Source organism: Corvus brachyrhynchos, unplaced genomic scaffold (genome assembly GCF_000691975.1).
Source record: "Corvus brachyrhynchos isolate BGI_N302 unplaced genomic scaffold, ASM69197v1 scaffold49, whole genome shotgun sequence".
Lineage (NCBI taxonomy): Eukaryota > Metazoa > Chordata > Aves > Passeriformes > Corvidae > Corvus > Corvus brachyrhynchos.
Window position 1 is genome coordinate 427,654 of NW_008240029.1, and position 16,593 is coordinate 444,246.

The 16,593-nt window shown below is 39.5% G+C and overlaps 1 protein-coding gene across 12 annotated transcripts in view; it reads left to right on the forward strand.

The window, feature by feature from the left end:
• Positions 1–16,593, forward strand: part of TNS3 (tensin 3) — a 218,104-nt gene that overhangs the window by 79,749 nt on the left and 121,762 nt on the right. For 10 of the 12 annotated variants that reach the window (XM_017743610.1, XM_017743612.1, XM_017743617.1 and 7 more), the window contains 3 exons: positions 3,653–3,694; positions 13,568–13,620; positions 14,387–14,558. The exons of 1 other annotated variant lie outside the window; for it this stretch is intronic. In XM_017743610.1, coding sequence (XP_017599099.1) covers positions 3,653–3,694; positions 13,568–13,620; positions 14,387–14,558 — 267 coding nt within the window. The remainder of the gene's footprint in view (positions 1–3,652; positions 3,695–13,567; positions 13,621–14,386; positions 14,559–16,593) is intronic. One more of the 12 variants, XM_017743614.1, reaches the window with a different exon arrangement.

The window sequence follows — 16,593 nt, forward strand, 5'->3', positions numbered from 1 at the left end:
TTCTTGTTTTAGGTCTGTTAATAAACTTCTTTATAGTCTTTCAAGTTTGGTGCCTGCTTTGCATTTCTCCTAATTCTTATCTCACAGCAGATAAACAGTAATGAGTATTTTGGACCAAACCACTACATCTCCTCATCGTCCCTGCCTGTCCTTCCTAAAGAGCCTGTACCCTTCCATTCCAAAACTCCAGTCATAGGAGTTGCCACAGCCCGTGGCGTAAATCAAATCTCTCCTGATGGGAGAGAGTTTTTAAAGTCCTTGCCAGGAGTTAGTTCGAGAGACAAATGGAGGCTTTCAGCCTTCACTGCTGCTAGATAGTTGTTTATTAAGTCTTATCGGAGAAACAGAGTCACTAGCATGACCCAGACACAGCACAGAGCAGAGAATGCAGGAGAAAGCCTAATTATCAAGATTTACACAGCCTTTTAAAGATAATTTAACCAATGGTTACTAAAAACGTATATTATTTTCACTTTCCTACCAATTATTCAGTTATTACTGAACTATATAACACAGTTATTACTGTGTTATTCAGTAACACAGCCAGGAACTGAGGAATTTTTTGTCCAATTATCCCAAATTACTTTTACTGCAGAATATGGAGTAGTAGAAGAAAAAGAAGGTTTGGAGAACAACAACAATCCTCCATTTTGATGTTTTTTGCTCTTATCTATTTACTACAAAGAGAAGCCCAAAACCTCTAAATTTTTCACCCTGTGACAATCTTACATAGTAGTCTATCACCTAATTCACAACATTGTATTTTCTAGTTCTTGTCTGATAGTTGGCAATTTTTTCCATGGATGAAGGTCAAAACAGTGTTGTTCAGGGGGATAGAAACCCTTCAAAACAGGCAGAGAAATATTCTCTGCACTCTGGGTTCCTACAGGAGTAATCCCAGTATGTTTCCATGATGTCAGTAAGGTCATAAGCATGAACATGTGTTATGCATGTTAGCCATAATATACTGAGTATACTGTTATCATGGTGTTCAGTATCTTAGATTGAGTCAAAGAATAATGACTGCACATGGGGCTAATGAAATGTGATAGGCATCAAATTTCCTGTTGTCTCTTACTTCTAGTTTTACATCAGGAAAATAATTCTCCTAATACAGATCACAGTTCCCTCTTGGCAACCTCCTTCTACACATAGTATTAGAAAAAAACACCCCAAAAATGATGTGATGAGATATTTTAATATTTGGTGATGTTTTCCATGTGAAGTATCACATCTTTTGCCTATGGCAGTATGTCTTCCATGTGGAAGAGAACTCATAAACTGGAAACAGCAGGCATGAGATGAATAGGAAAGGAGGGAAGGGAGGACTTACACAGTTTCATTACAGAGATTTTTAAATCAGTTTGGCTGTTCTGGTTAATTTTTTTTTTTTTTTTTTTCTTTACTTTTTTCACTTGGATGTCCCATAGATTTGTGTGTGATCTCTTTCAATTTTTTTTTTTTTTAGGACTTGAAACCAGAAAGATTTATAATTGGCAAAGCTATCTCTTAGAGTGGTTAGAGTGGTCACCCCATGCTAGTGTAGTAAATAATGATGAAGTTTCAAGAAGAAAGGTCAAGCCTTCACTAGAACTTTAGAAATTTGAAGTTTAAGTCTTCAATCTCAATGGGACTGGTAGTCTTGGTTAAGATCTTTAGCTTGGTTATTTGAATATACTTTCAAAGCCCCTCTTCATATGTGTCCAGTCAGAGACTTGAAGCTGGATCATCCACATCTCAAACAAATGTACCACAGTAGTTAGCCAGTGAAGGAGTTTATTTGTAATTTTAGTCCTACAGCTGATGAATAGGCAGCAGGAGTAGCAGTATTTGGCTTGGGGGCAACCATTTTAAAGCTGTGATGGGAGCATATGGAGACTTGAGTGTACACCCTTATTACATACATACATACATACATACATACACACACTCTGTGCATATACTGACTCATCTGTTTACCTTAGATGGTTCTTTCAGCACACCTCATTTCAGCACTCTTCCCTTTAAGTCAGAAGAAAAAAGAAACAGTGGGATCCTGCTAGTTGAGATAGTTATGTCAAGCCCTGTGTTTCCTGTGTTTCCTCTCAGTACTAAAGTGGAGAGAGCTATTGCTTCTAGCAGAGTGAGAGAATATGAGACATTTCAGTAGAAGCTTGACAAACTGGAGAGCAAATTCAAAACATTAAAAAAGAAAAGAGAAGAGCTTCTCGCTTCTTATTCCATATTCCACCTGATAGCTACCCTAGAAAACTTCCAGACTATACCAATCCAATGCCAAAATATACGGACAAAACTCCTTTTAACTGGCACACATTCGGTGTGAACCTCATGTCTCTATACACAATTACACAAATAGGCTATGTAGTTGTTGTGGAAGGGTGGGTGCTGAGTTCAGCTTATGTATGAACTTTCTGGTGAAGGGCCAAAGTGGGCAGTGCGTTTTCCCAAATGCTCTGGTCATGAACCTCATGGAGTCTCTTTGTATGGAGATTTCTAAGTGAATCAAAAACTGTATTTTGTGTGTTTTGCCTTTTTCTATTTGGGTCTGTGTATTTTTGCTAAGTAGCAGTGGGTGTGCTTAGACTGTGACATAATAGTAACTAAAGTTATACACTTGTTTGTTCTATGTATCACCTTTAATCTGCTGAGAAGAACCTTGACGTTTCAAACAATAGGGTTCATGGGTTGAATTAATAGCACTGGTCAGTCTGTATGTTAGTTGTTCTGACTGACAGGTTTGTACTTCCAACACTGTGGAGATTTGATAGCTGACAAGGTAAGTCAAGCTCTTGAGTAAAAAAAAAATCAAACAAACTCAAAGCATATTCTCATGGATTAACTGTGAGCCAATCTCACATTGTAAGCATTATGGTTGATGTAGGATGTATGCCCTGGTAAACTGCGTGTGGTTCATTTAACTAAGCAAGGTGTTGCAGGTGTTGTAATTTATACTCTGAAAACCTATAGCTCTTTCCAGTTGAGATTTTTAACTAGAGTCTAGAATCTGGAGTCCAGTGACCTACCAAAAAAAGTTGACAGTTATGAAACTGCCTCTTCAGTTCAAAATGTCTTTCCAACAGCAGGATTTAGAGGCCAATTTTTAGTTGTACCACTTTCAGTTGTACCACTTTTAGTTGTAGGTTTTTTGTAGTAATGAATTGGCTCTTTTCTTTTAAAAGGTTTGTTGTAAATCTCTATTGATACAACTTAGCTTGTTTTAAAGCCTTGAGGAGATTTTTTTTGTAGAGTACTTAGAGAAAATTCTCAGCAGTTCATTTCATTCATATCCACCCAAGTATCTGTTTTCATGAAAAAGCATAAAATGAGAGATTGGGTTAAAATGCAAAAGGGAAGATGTGGTTAGCAATGTACATCTCCATGGACATTATACCTTGGAATAAACACTCTCAGTAGCTGAGTACTGTCATATAAGACCTGAATATACAGGACAATAATGCAAAATTAATTAATTTTCCATATCTGTTTGAAAGGTAGTTTGCTTATTAATACTGTAGAGTGAATATGTACTTCTGAATGATTTTTTTTTGTGTGTGTGTATGTGTGTGTACGCCATTAGGATTGGATTTCTTAGAATGTGCTTAAACTATCTGGAGAATTAAAGTCAGTTGTGTGAACTTTTCTCCTTTTGCAGGCTAATAACTCTGAAGTGGTTAAAAATCATGTAAGCAGAAGTGTAAGTAATTCTATTTTATTTATTCATTTTTCTTTTACTTGGCCTGATTTATTTTCCTGCTTGTGGCTGCTTATTTGTATTACATCTTCACAAAGCACTTGTTGCTAGCCATTTTCAAAGTACGGACTTTGGTTTCTGTACTGTGTGAAATTAGCTTCTGATTAGGACCATTAGTGTTTTTTTCCACCACTGAATTTTTTCAGGAACAATGAAATGAACTCTGCATTCCTTATTTTTAAATCAAGCAGGGGAGAAATAAAGGGAAATATTATAATCTTCATAGACTGAATTGTATTCAGGGGTGTTCAGAAAGTCAAGAGATATCTTTTTTCAGCAAGTAAAATATTAATTCTTGTATTGTGTTCAATGTGAAATTGGTCTTCTAGCTTTTATTTGTTCCAGTTATTATGCCATGTTATTTAAAAAACAAATTAAGTGCCCTTTCCCAACCCTTTATTACTATGGCTGTAGTACTCCTCGTAAAAGTAGTATTAATTACATTTACTGAAGTGCAATAGAACCCAGCTGTCTAATTGATGTAGAAAATTCTGCAAATAGGAAGTGTAGCCCATTTCAATACTGACAGCACTTACAAGTATACTTTTAGCACAATTTCTGTAAAAGAAATAAGACAAAAATGTCAACTTTGGAGCTACCTTTTAACATAGATGTCAAATCTTGTAGATTTTTAAATAAATCATGAGAGATGCCTATAGTTAACTATCTGCTAGTAGGCAACTGTCATAGAGGTGTTTGATTCGCCACTGTGAAAATGAGGCTAAAATTTTAAAAGGGACAGAAGAAAGGACTTGCAAGATGCACATGATCTTCACCAATTTATTGTTCAATTTCATACCAGCTCTCTATTGCAATAAATGAGCATCTGTTTCACAGTGCTAGCCCTGTGTGCATTGCATTTATTTTGCTATGCTGTCCATGGTTCAGTGCTGCAGGCTTCTGCTGGTGCCACTCTGTGCAGGGCATGAAGAGTTCTGATCTCTGACTACCTATGTAGACAGGAGATGTTCAAAGAGGTTACATTTGTATTAGCAGTGTAGTTCGTTTACTTTAACTGACAATAAATGTTTTTCTACAACCAAGTGTATCTCTGTGTTGGATTCATGCTATTATTGACACTGTTTCAGTAAAATTAGAATTATTTCTAATTCTAAAATATATTTGATATTGAGACCAGCTAAAATGCCTAGTGACATGATTGTTTCTCCTTTCAGTTCACTGTTCTCTTCCTTAACTAGACAAATTAACTAAAATTAAAAAATCAGAAAAGAGCAAACTTCTCAGTTATTTGCACGTGAATAATTGGTTCTGACAGCTGCTTATAGTGAAACAAACGTGAAGCAAAATAATGAGATCATTCTCTGATCTAGTTTCTAGTTGGAAGTTTTTAGCATCTTTGTATTACATCTGAATACTTCAGAGGGTTTCCTGTTTCTACTGGTTGTTACACAAGCCAAGATCATGTTTCTTGGCTTTTTTTTTCTGCACATGTGATACTTTGTGCACAGCCATTTTGAAAGCAGCTTTAATAGCAAGCAATGTTTTTTCAGCTGTGCCTTTTGTTTTATTGCATTTTGCATTGATTATTATTTGACCATTAGCGAGCTTCCTGAAATTGTTGGTAGTTACTTTCTATGGACCAGTATATTCCAGGAGCAAAGGTTGACGTGGATTAAAGTGCAGAAGAAAGGTCCAATCTGAAACACAGATTTCTATTTGGAAAAAAGAGGAGGTGTAAAGCTACAAGGCTAGGTGATTCACAGACTGCTGTCTCCAGACAGTGGGGCTGGATGCAGCCATGAGATGAGGCTTGGATGAGGGTTTTGCAAGTCTGGTTCTGTGACTGCAGCACACATCCCATCTGTGTGGTGCTAATGGGAGGTGCATCCCTTGTCTTTCTGTTCTTTTCCTTCTAAGTTTATGCCATGCTTGTTCTCCTTTTTTTAATTAACTAAATTGGAAGAGGCTGCTTTAACAGTTTTGTGTCTCTGGGATTTCTTCTCCTTTCTCTCTCTCCTTTGCATATTATTTCATGGCATCTGGTCCAGGAAAGTAAAGCTCTCTTACTTTTTCCTGGCAATGTGTCTGCTAATGGAATATTTCTAGTGTCAGCCCTTACTGCTTTATAGGAAAGCTGTGTGAACATCAGCCAAGACAGTTTGACTTGGTTGTGACACTACCTCGAATACAAAATTTTGTTAGGTTCATTCTAGTGTTCAGGGTAGCTTTGAGGCATGGATAGCACATTCTTACTTGGGAAATCAGAAGTGCATTTTCTTACATTTAGAGGGCTTCCTCATGCCCTTATGGACCGCAATGTTATTTTATTCTTAATATTAATGTATTTGAAAGAAATAAATTGAACTTCTTGTTTCAGCCAAAGGCTAGCAGAAATGATTCTGTCACTTTCTATTCAAGAATTGTGTGCATATAATTTTCTGTTAGTTAAGAGGTGCTCTAAATTTGCGGTGAAAGTTTACTTCAGTTTTGATCTCTTGCATCTTAACTAGGTCTGAGAGAAACTCAGGAGATCCACTCTGAAGGCTTTCCCTCTGCCGCCACCTTTTTTCTTTTCTACTCTGCATATTAACTATCTCTTTACAGGAAATAGAGTGCATACATACAGAAGCTTTGTATTAGGTGCTACTGGGTTGTGCCATACAGTACTTCTGCAGAGCCTCACAATGTGGTACATGTGAATTAATGCAGAAATCTTTACACTCTGCTATGTCTGTTGTGCTTCGTTACAATGCCTGTGGATAGTACTCATTCAGGAAGCTGTTTCAAAGCTCTAGCATAATTATGAAACTCTGCTACAACAGAAGCTGGAGCACATATATTATTTTAGTCAGTTGAGGCAATCTCCTTACCTAGCACTTAATATAGTAATACTTACATATGGTTATGTTGGGGTTCCCCCTCCCGGTGTGGGGTCTGGGGGGAAGGGACCCTGGGGTAGAGGCATGGCCTACAGCGTTTCCCTACTCCCTGGTCAATCCTGTTCCCCATTGGTTATTTTGTGTTCCCCTGCACGAGGAGGGCCCTGGTTGTCCTGTGATTGCTCAGTTCTTCGGCAGTCCCCTGGCCATGTGGCTGGAGAATAAAGATCTCTGAAACATCTATGAAGAATCAGTCCCTATTTCTTTCCACGGGCCCCACTGTCTAATGCATGTTGCAGGAGACCCTACTGCAACAGATGGTGATGAATGCGGGCTGCATACTGATCCCTGGAGACAGCGACTATGATTTGTGAGTAAACTCTCTGGATTTCTCTTCTTGCTTTTGTTTTGCTGTTCCATAAACTATGGAGGAACCGTGGAAAGACTCATGGCTGTCCAATCCGCATGGGGACATTTATCTTAAACTTGAAAAGATTCTTGAACAGCAATATGTAAATTTTAGCTTAATTCAGGCTCAAAAAGAACTGAGACACTTCCTGGCATGGTTGTTTAAAACCTTTTTCTACGTTCCTTGGGACTTGATTCTTACCAAAGACTTTTGGAAGAATGTTTGGACATAGTTAATTTCTGAGTCAAAATATATGCCGATGGAAGAATATTTCCGTGAATATTATCTAATTACGGAGACTGTTGAACAATATCAGCTGTGTCCTTGTGAAGGGAAACATGCTTCAGACACCGTGCGGCCTCGGCCACGTGTGCCGAGTGCTCTGTGGGCGGCGGCAAGGCAGTTCCCACGTGCGGGCGGGCCAGTGCGAGCTGTGGTGTTGGCAGTGGACCCAGGCGCAGCGGGAGCAGCGCGATGGAGTGGACCTGGTGGTGCCCACCTGGCCCTGCACAGCGTGTGGTGGAGTGAGCCCCGAGAACGCCCGGCCAAGAGGGGTGGCACACGGGCGATGGCCAGCGGAAATGGTGGTGGAGCAGAGCTGCGCATAGGCAAAACACACACCGGAATGGAGTCATTTACAGGGCGCGGGGTGGCCGCCGCACGGAGGCCCAGCCAAGACGTGGGCGCGATGCCAGGCAGCAGCAGCCCAGCTGTGACCAGAGATGGCGGCAGCGGCGGCGCATGGGGAGCTGAGCAGCGCGGCCTGGCCCGGCCCGTGCGGCCCTGAATGTGACCCCAAGAAGTCGAGACTCTGCGGTGAGAGCGCGCAGACATGGGCAGCCCTGGCAGCTCTGGCAGCTCCAACGCGGGAGCAAGCAAAAGCGAAAGTGAAAGCAGGAGCACAGCGAGACAAAAAACAGCAGTGACATGGAAAAAAGAAAAAATTATCGTAGCTAAGGTTTTAGGAACAGTAAAATGGCATAATATCAAACAAAATTATGGTTTTATAACGAGATGTGACAACAAGGAAGACATATTCATTCATCGTACTGCCATTATGAAGAATAACCCCAAAAAATATACCCCAACTTAGGAGACGGAGAAGTAGTAGAGTTTAAGATTATACAAGGAAGGAAAGGCCCACAAGCAGCAAATGTTACCGGGCCTGGTGGTGTTTCTGTGAAAGGCAGTATACATGCTGCAAATCGTAGTCATGTCAGACAATATCCCCATTATAAGCAACCCATATAGTCTCCCTTTCCCAATCCTACCTTTCCCTTTTATCCAATATCCTATTATCCCCAGTGTATTCCTAATCCATTTTTTCACCCATGGTTTCCCTCACAAAACCATGCCGTTACCAATTGTTCTCCCAAAAATCCCTTTCCAATGCCGAGTGCGGGATGACAAGGGGGGGGGTGAAAGAATTAACTATTGTTGTTTAAAGTTTCAACAGGTATAAATGGAAGAAACCCTCTCCTGCCTCAGTTTCCCCACAAAGCATGCTCAGAGAGTCCTGTCTCCCTTCTTCCAGCCCTAAGATGTTCTAGAGAAAAAATCTGCTTGGACATTTAGAGACTCAGGAGTGTGGCTTGTTTTCTTTTGAAATTGTTCTTGTTATCTTATGTTTATCCAGTTGTTTTCAATGTTAAGCTTTAAATCTCTTTTAGTTAAAACAAAAGGGTGAAGTGTTGGGGTTCCCCCCCTGGCGTGGGGTCCGGGGGGAGGGGACCCTGGAGTAGAGGCATGGCCTAAGGGGTTTCCCTACTCCCTGGTCAATCCTGTTCCCCATTGGTTATTTTGTGTTCCCCTGCCCGGGAAGGACCCTGGTTGTCCTGTGATTGCTCAGTTCTTCGGCAGTCCCCCGGCCATGTGGCTGGAGAATAAAGATCTCTGAAACATCTATGAAGAATCAGTCCCTATTTCTTTCCACGGGCCCCACTGTCTAATGCATGTTGCAGGAGACCCCACTGCAACATGGATATATTAATTTTCCCCACAGATTTGTATTGGAACACAGTAATTTGAGTGTTGACAAAACTCTGATTCACGCAGGCAGGTGTGCAAAAGACAGTAGTGCTAATTAGGGCTAGGTTTTAACCTCACAAAGCTTTGTGTGAACTCCTAGTCTTGAGATATTGTAGAACTAAGGCTTCAGAAATACAATTTTCTAAATGTGAGCATGTATACCTGTAAAATTTTACACTAAGTAAGACACAATTATACCTCATGACTTTACATGCACTCACTTTTGTTCTAAAGAGTCCTTAGTAGCAAAAATGTGCTATGTGCCTTCTCTCTGTTATGAATTTCAATTTTTTAAGAAAAGACCAAAAAATGGATAGACAACCCAACTGTACAAGGAACTTTCAGGCCATGAGCAGGGCCGTTTTCTTGAATCTAAATGAGTTGGAAGATAATCTTCTTGCCTGGTTAGTTTCTTCTTGCCCTGGCAGATTGGTAGATAGAACTCTATATCCAAGGGTCCAACAAACTTGTTAAAACTGAGGCAGATTACAAAGCCCTACAGTGAACTTGTTTGGGGAGCCTGGCAGTTTTGGCTGAAATGTTGTAGGAAATAATCACAGGAGCAGCTTTGCCAGCAGCTAAGAGTCAGGATAGATTTTGGCAGAGAGAAAGCAAGCTGGGATTTATAAGTTCTGCAGACACTTGCAAGGGGCACATCCGTATGGACTCCTGCTGTTACACTACACAAGGGAACAGATCAGGATTTTTATGGACCACAGTATACAAAACAAAACTAAATTTGCTCTCAAACAAATAGCTGCTTGCAGTGGAAATAAATCTCTTCTGTGGAGTCAACTAAAAAATATTTAAAATTAATTTTTAATATTTACTACAGGAATTGATACACAATGGCATAGAAACATTTGTATTCACAAGGCATAAATATTTTCTGCACTTGGAATCATTCTAAAGCCAGAGGCCAAAAGATTATGCAAATTCTGGTTCTCATCCAAAACATCCAACATGTTTCACTGTGTCAGAAGGAGTTATTATGGTGAGCAGTCAAACAATCAGTGTAGTTCATTGCCCTGTCTTTTTCTGCAGTATGCTGGAGAACATAGAACTGTTACACTGTGCCTTAGAATAGGTTGGAGAATTTCTTCTGATTCCTGTCCATGGCTTGGAGAATGAAAATACATCACAGATCTGGTTCAAATGCATTCAAGTGTCCCGCTGATGAGTCTCTCTATTAATGTTTTTATTTATGCTGTTTGAATGGTGAAAAATCACATGGAAAAAAGTTTCATAAGATGGTTAAAATCTGTGTAAAACCCATGTAATTTTATGCATATTAGCTAATCAAATTCTCTGTTGCTTATAGCAACATTAAAATAGGCACAAATAAAATACTTCTATCTGAAGTAGATCCATATCATTCTTCCAAAATATGTCCTGATACCTTTAAGTCACAGATTCATCACTGATTTACGTTTCAGATAGTTGTAGTTTCTACTCATTGATCCTTATGCCTGTTAATGCTTTCATTCAAGAAGGAGCCCAGGAGAGAAACAGATGAGCTACGCGAATGCATGCCAGATCTTGTAGCCCTGAGTTTTCAGTAGTGCTGTTCGTCAAAGGAACATATATATGGTTGATGTGCAGCTGATTCAGCTGTTTAGAACAACCCAGTCCTTGAAACCAGGATTTCTTATATTCTGCTGAGAAAACTTTTAAGCAGATACTGTATTATTCTACTAATACTACTGTATGCCAGCAACAGGGGCTTAGGAAAGGCAGTTGATTGATTTTTCATTTGTCTTCCTTAGCCTGTCTTTGATTCTAGTCTCAAAAGGGGCAAGTCAAAATCCTGCCTAGTATTTCTAAGCCCATGTGTGGCCCACATTTTATTTTGGTGTTGGAAACTAGTAGTTCACATATTAGGTTTTTGATTTACTTATTTTTCCAGAGCTGTGTAGTAACTCAGTGGTACTGCAAAAATGCAAATGAATTTGTCTGGGACAAAACTGAACTCCCTTCATCCTTTGTCCTTTTCATACTCTTTCTGATGTCAGAAGCTCTACTACAGAGGACTTTAGCCTATGAAGTATGTAAGCCTACTGAGTTATGTAAGCCTACTGTCTGTAACCCAAGTTTCCTTATTCTGTTCTTGGAAAAGTTGAGAATGATCATCTAGCTGAGATAATGACTTTTTTTACAGATACTTCCTTTTTTGCAGGCATTTTTTTTAACATGATTTTCTCCATTTCTTTCTTTGAGAGACAGCCTTTCATCATAGAACAGGGGATGCAGATTTAGCAGAAAGGTTATTTATTTCTTATTCCTTCTGTTTCTGGACTTGTGGAGAAGTTGTCTCAATGCCACCTCTGTGCCCCATGGTGTGAAATGGCCTGTACTATACCTTTGTCATGTTTTTGCTCTGAAGCTGTGAAGCAGCTCAAAGTAAGATTGTAAAGGTATGAGATGCTGTTTGCTGCCTGGGACAAGCGCAAGCCTGCTATTTGAGGCAAGCCAGGTAATCCATAAAGAAATTCACACTCTGTGGTGTCAAAAAAAGGTGAATAAACAGGGCTGATCTCAAAAGTCTGTTTTGTTCAATCTGTGCTTTAGTTTAATTGGACTGCTTGGCCCACTTCCTATGCATGCATTGACAGCAGGCTATACTGTAAACCTTATGTCTAGTGACTGTTGTGACCTGGTGAAAATGATGCAGAATTAAATATAAGACTGTTTCTTAGCTTCTGTATCATGCTTCGCCTGTAGGGGACTCTGAGACGGTTTTGTCTGACAACCTAATTTTTGAGAAAGTTGGCATAACAAACTCTGTGATGAGCCCAGTACTAGGTGCAGGAGCCAACAGTGGTAAAAGAAGCAATACAGAGTGTGTTAAAGGAGAGAGTTGCATGGCTTGAGTTTTTACTGGAAAAGGGCAATGACACGGTACTTTGGATGCAATGAATTTGCTTATTAATACAAATCCGTGACTGGAGAGAAGATGGTTGTCTTTTGAGAAGCAATTGCCTCTACCTGCTAGCTTTCATACAACTGCAGGTAAAATTGACCAAAAGGTTCCTTGCACTTGCTTACATAGAGATAACTTCTTTGTGGTATGGTTTGGAATATAAAAACTACTAACTGAATAAATAGGTGAATAGAAGGTGTTTACTTCTTTGAAAAGTGTTCATTGTATGACTGGTTATACTGTCAGGTATACTGGTTATAACAGCATTGCCAGGCAGTCCCAGGGAAGCAGGGGAACAAGAATCTTGGTGAGAAGTTCATGGAAGAAAAATCTCAGGGTGGTCTGTCCTACTCACAGCATATCAAGCAGTAGTTTCACTGAATCTACCCTAGTTACAACTCTAAATTTTTACCCAGGTGTGGTTAAAACACCCCATATGGAGCAGTTTTTCATTGTCGTGCATCTTCTCTACTGCTGTTAGTTGGCAGGAAACGAAAATCATACCTAGTTTTGTGAGATTTTCTGTGTAATAGTCCATTCTGGGATATGCCAGATGGTATTTGCCTTGGAAGATTAGTCAAGTTTTTTGCATTATCCCTCCACTGTGTAGCAAGGCAGAGAACAGAGTTTGTTTGTTTGTTTGTTTGTTTGTTTGTTTTCACCTGGATGGAGATGATTTGCCTTTATGGATGGTATGCCCTGTGCTTCTGAATCCTGTTTGGGGAAACTTGTATTCTGATGGTTTGGTGACACAGCATTCATACAGTAAATATATATCTCACTAATGGTTTTTTTTTGCTAGTGGTTTGCATTATGTTATTGTTCATGTGCTTATATACTGCATGCTACTAGGATTTCTGCTAGTTTATATGGCACAACAGTGTGAAATAGAGAATGATTTTATCACTAACTTTCTTACCAGAGGAAGCTGTTAAGTGTCTGATTATTCAGGTTACAAAACAGTTTAGTCATAAAATTTTTAGTAAATGCAGAGGTACTTCTTAAGCAATGGATATATCTGTGTGACCAACAGAAACCAAGGAGGGGTTCTGTAGGTTTTTTTCTTTTTAAACCTATCCTGGAGCTTAATTCTGAGACGGCTACAATTAGGTGAGACAAACTCTATTACTGTGGATCATGAGGGAGAATATTTTTGCACTTTTTCATTTACAGTTACTATTACTATTACTGAACAAATGGAACTACAAAAATAAACTACTACACAGTAAATTCTCAAGAGTCTGATACAGGAATATATATTTCAATATCGTCATAAGAAAATCAGTTGAGAGGAACTTCCTTTTTGCAGGTTTATACAAAAATACAAGTTTTATATTCTCAAAGCCTGCTGTGTTTTCTCTAATCTTAATGAAGTTACCAAGAAGAGCACTGAAGACTAAGAGTCACAAAAGACTCTTCTGGCAGCAGTGAGTTGGAAGAGGTAGTAGAAAGTTAGACATAACCTGGGCATAACTACAGTGTTTGCATTCAAAACATCCTCTCATATCCTCTTGTTGTTATAGTCTTCTAAATCATAAACAAGGAAAAAAGCCAGAAACATTGACATCAGTGACAGCAAGTAAGGTTCTGGATTGATAGTTTTGCTTTCTTTGTTCCAGAATTCCAGCAGTGCTTTGAAGAACTCCTCTTTCAGTTGTGACAAAGTATCACGGCAAGTATTTCTTTCATGTTTCATGTAGCAGTGTCATGTGGTGCAGCGGTGGGTTTAGGCTTTGTTATTTGTGGTTGTGATTTTGTGGTTGTGAGTTCAGTCTTCTGCAAGATATGACCTGCTATGCAAGTACCATTTTATAATCCCTTTATGAGAAAACAACTGGGCATATTTACAGAGCTAGTCTTCTGATATTTTATTAAGAAGGACAAAGTTGTGCCCTGGAAAAGAAGGAGAAGTTTAAGTATTTGTAGACTAACCTGTGAAATTAGTTGAATTACACTCATGTCTGTTGTCCTTTGGGACTGGTTTTAGATTCACTTCAGTTTTACTCAGAGCAGGCTTCAAGCTCTGCAGTGTTTTACAGATCACTGGTCAAGCTTCCAATTTGTAAACCATTTGCAGAATTCTACAGAGAGATGTGTACAGACATAGGTACATACACATTTTCTATTTGACTCACAAGTTTGTTGTGCTAGTATTTGTCAAATTGCTTGTATTCATTTTGCTGCTTTTGCACATTATTGGTTGCAGAGATTTTTTCACTATAGTTTTGATGTGAAGAATTCTGGTGAAGAATTCCATTTGTGTTCTGAACTGAATACTTTGAGCTCTGGAGGCATTTAATGAGTTGTAATTGTAATGAAATTACTGGAAACATCTGATGCTTGGCTGTAGGAGTTCAAGTTGCAATTTCTTCTCATTAATATGCCATGTTTCTTCTCAGCTGCATTGCTCTGAACTGCCACATCTAATTTCTTCACAGAAGCGCAGACTTTGATCACATTATGGAGGAAGGCTATGAACTTGACCTCACTTACATCACAGAGCGGATTATTGCTGTATCCTTCACTGCTGGTTGTTCTGAGGAAATTTACCTCCACAATCTACAAGAAGTAACACGAATGCTCAAATCCAAACATGGTGATAATTACTTGGTATGTGTAAGATCAGCCATTTGTGATGCATCTTCTTTTGTCATGCAGGAAGACTACCTGAGGTGCACATATACCATTATAAACTGAAAGTCACTCTTTGGTCCATCTTTACAGCCTTGTAAGCAAGTGCAAGATTTTCAGCAGTGTTTTAAGCTGCTAGAAATTGAAAACACTTTTTTTGCTGAGGCAGTGCAGTCTCTGTGGTGATGTGATAACGTAGTCAAATGCTGAAGAATAATTGCACTGACCATTTTCATTGTTCAAAGCATGCTCTTAAAAGATACACACCCTGCAATGTGAAGTGTGTTCTTCTTTTGTAGCAGCGAGCTTCATCTGGGTTCTCAGGTGGGTGTCTGATAGTCTCTCACCTGTCATGTCTCCACTTGTGAAGGCAACATGTAAAAGTAAGGTTGCTGTTGTTATGGTCTGTCCAACTCTTTCTCATTATCTTGTTTTAGGTGCATTTTTCCTGCCATTTAGTTTTCTATAGGAAATTAAGCAAATATATAATGAGCTCCATGTGCAGATTTATTTTTTTTAAATTGTGATAACAAGTTGTTAATCTCCTATGCTGTTTTCTGGCTAGTGCCATGGCATGTATTGTCTCAGCTCGTTTTATGAAGGTGAATTTAAACCAAGGCCAATATTTTTTTTACTTTTTTTCTTGTACTGTCTTTTTAGGTAGTATGTGACTTCAGGAACATGAACTTTACTCACAGTGGAAATCAGTTACTGGAGAGATTCCACTAATGATTTAAACACATTATCTTCTGCTCACAAACTGAGATGTCATAGGTGCATTATGAACCAGACCGAACTTGTGATGTGGACTGATGTCCTCAGCATGCTGCCTTGGTGCCCTTGGCTTCCCTTCCGTCAGGCACTGTGTAGTGGTTTAACTCGAAATCCATTACTTACTTATTTTGCTTCTGTTACATAAGAATTAGGAGAAAGCAAAGTAGGCACAAAACTTTAAAGAATATAAAGAAGTTTATTAACAGAACTAAAAGGAAAAAAAGAAAGGTCAGCATAAACCTTCAGAACACTTCTCCTCCCCCCATGTCTTGGGGTGACTTTATGATGTTGTATCCCATATTGCTGCCCTATGCCCAGAAATTAATTTTGTGCCTTTCTGTGCCTTTAAACTGAGCCTGAGAGGTGGGAGGAAAAACTGAGCAAAACTTCTTCAAAGCAGTTTTCAGCTTGTTCAAGGTCACACAGAGATAAGAGACAGCTCTCTGTGTTCAGCTGCAGCAGCAGAGGGAGAGTGGGGAAAGCACCCTGCTTGCTTTCGGCCAGTTTTTCAGCTCCTTTTTTTCTCCAGAGAGAGACAGAGAGTTGAACTTCTGTTTTCCTGGGACTTCATTTTTTTCCTTTTTTCTCTGCTGGACTGTTTCAACATCAGAATACATCGGGAGGAATTTCCACCGAGGCCTTGGCCCTGGAGGTGGGCCCACCACCCCGTCCCAGCTCCAAGGAGGGGGAGAGAGAGACTATGGAAGCACTCTGAAATTTTCCCAGGTTTTCTCTCTACAGCAAGAGGTTTCATTGTTTAGCATTAGGTTGTTTTTTTTTCCCCCCCTGTGTATTTGTTAAATAAATAGTTTTTATCTCTTCCACTTTCCTTCGAGGAAAAAGGTTTTTTTCCCGAACCTGGTGGGGTAGGGGTGGTTTGTAACCTGCCTTCTCTCAGAGGATATATTTCTAAATTTGGCCAAACTGGCACACCCCACCTCTCCTCTCTTCTCCCACTGACAATGTAAAAAGACAAAACTTGGGATTTTTTCCGGTCAGTTTACCACGTCTATACTAGTCTTTCTTCAGTTCACTTAGGGAGAGGAGTCTCTTGCTCATGCTATGGAGACATCTCCACAAGAAACAGTTCTCTCATGGCTTCAGTGTCACAGCAAGATAGCCGCCTGGGATGGTTCTCTGCTCACATGTGAAAGTCCCTTCCCTTGACTTAGAGCTTTCCCCACAACTGTTTTTGAGGGTTCAATCTTTAGCTAATGGGGTACCATTTTAAGGATGAGCT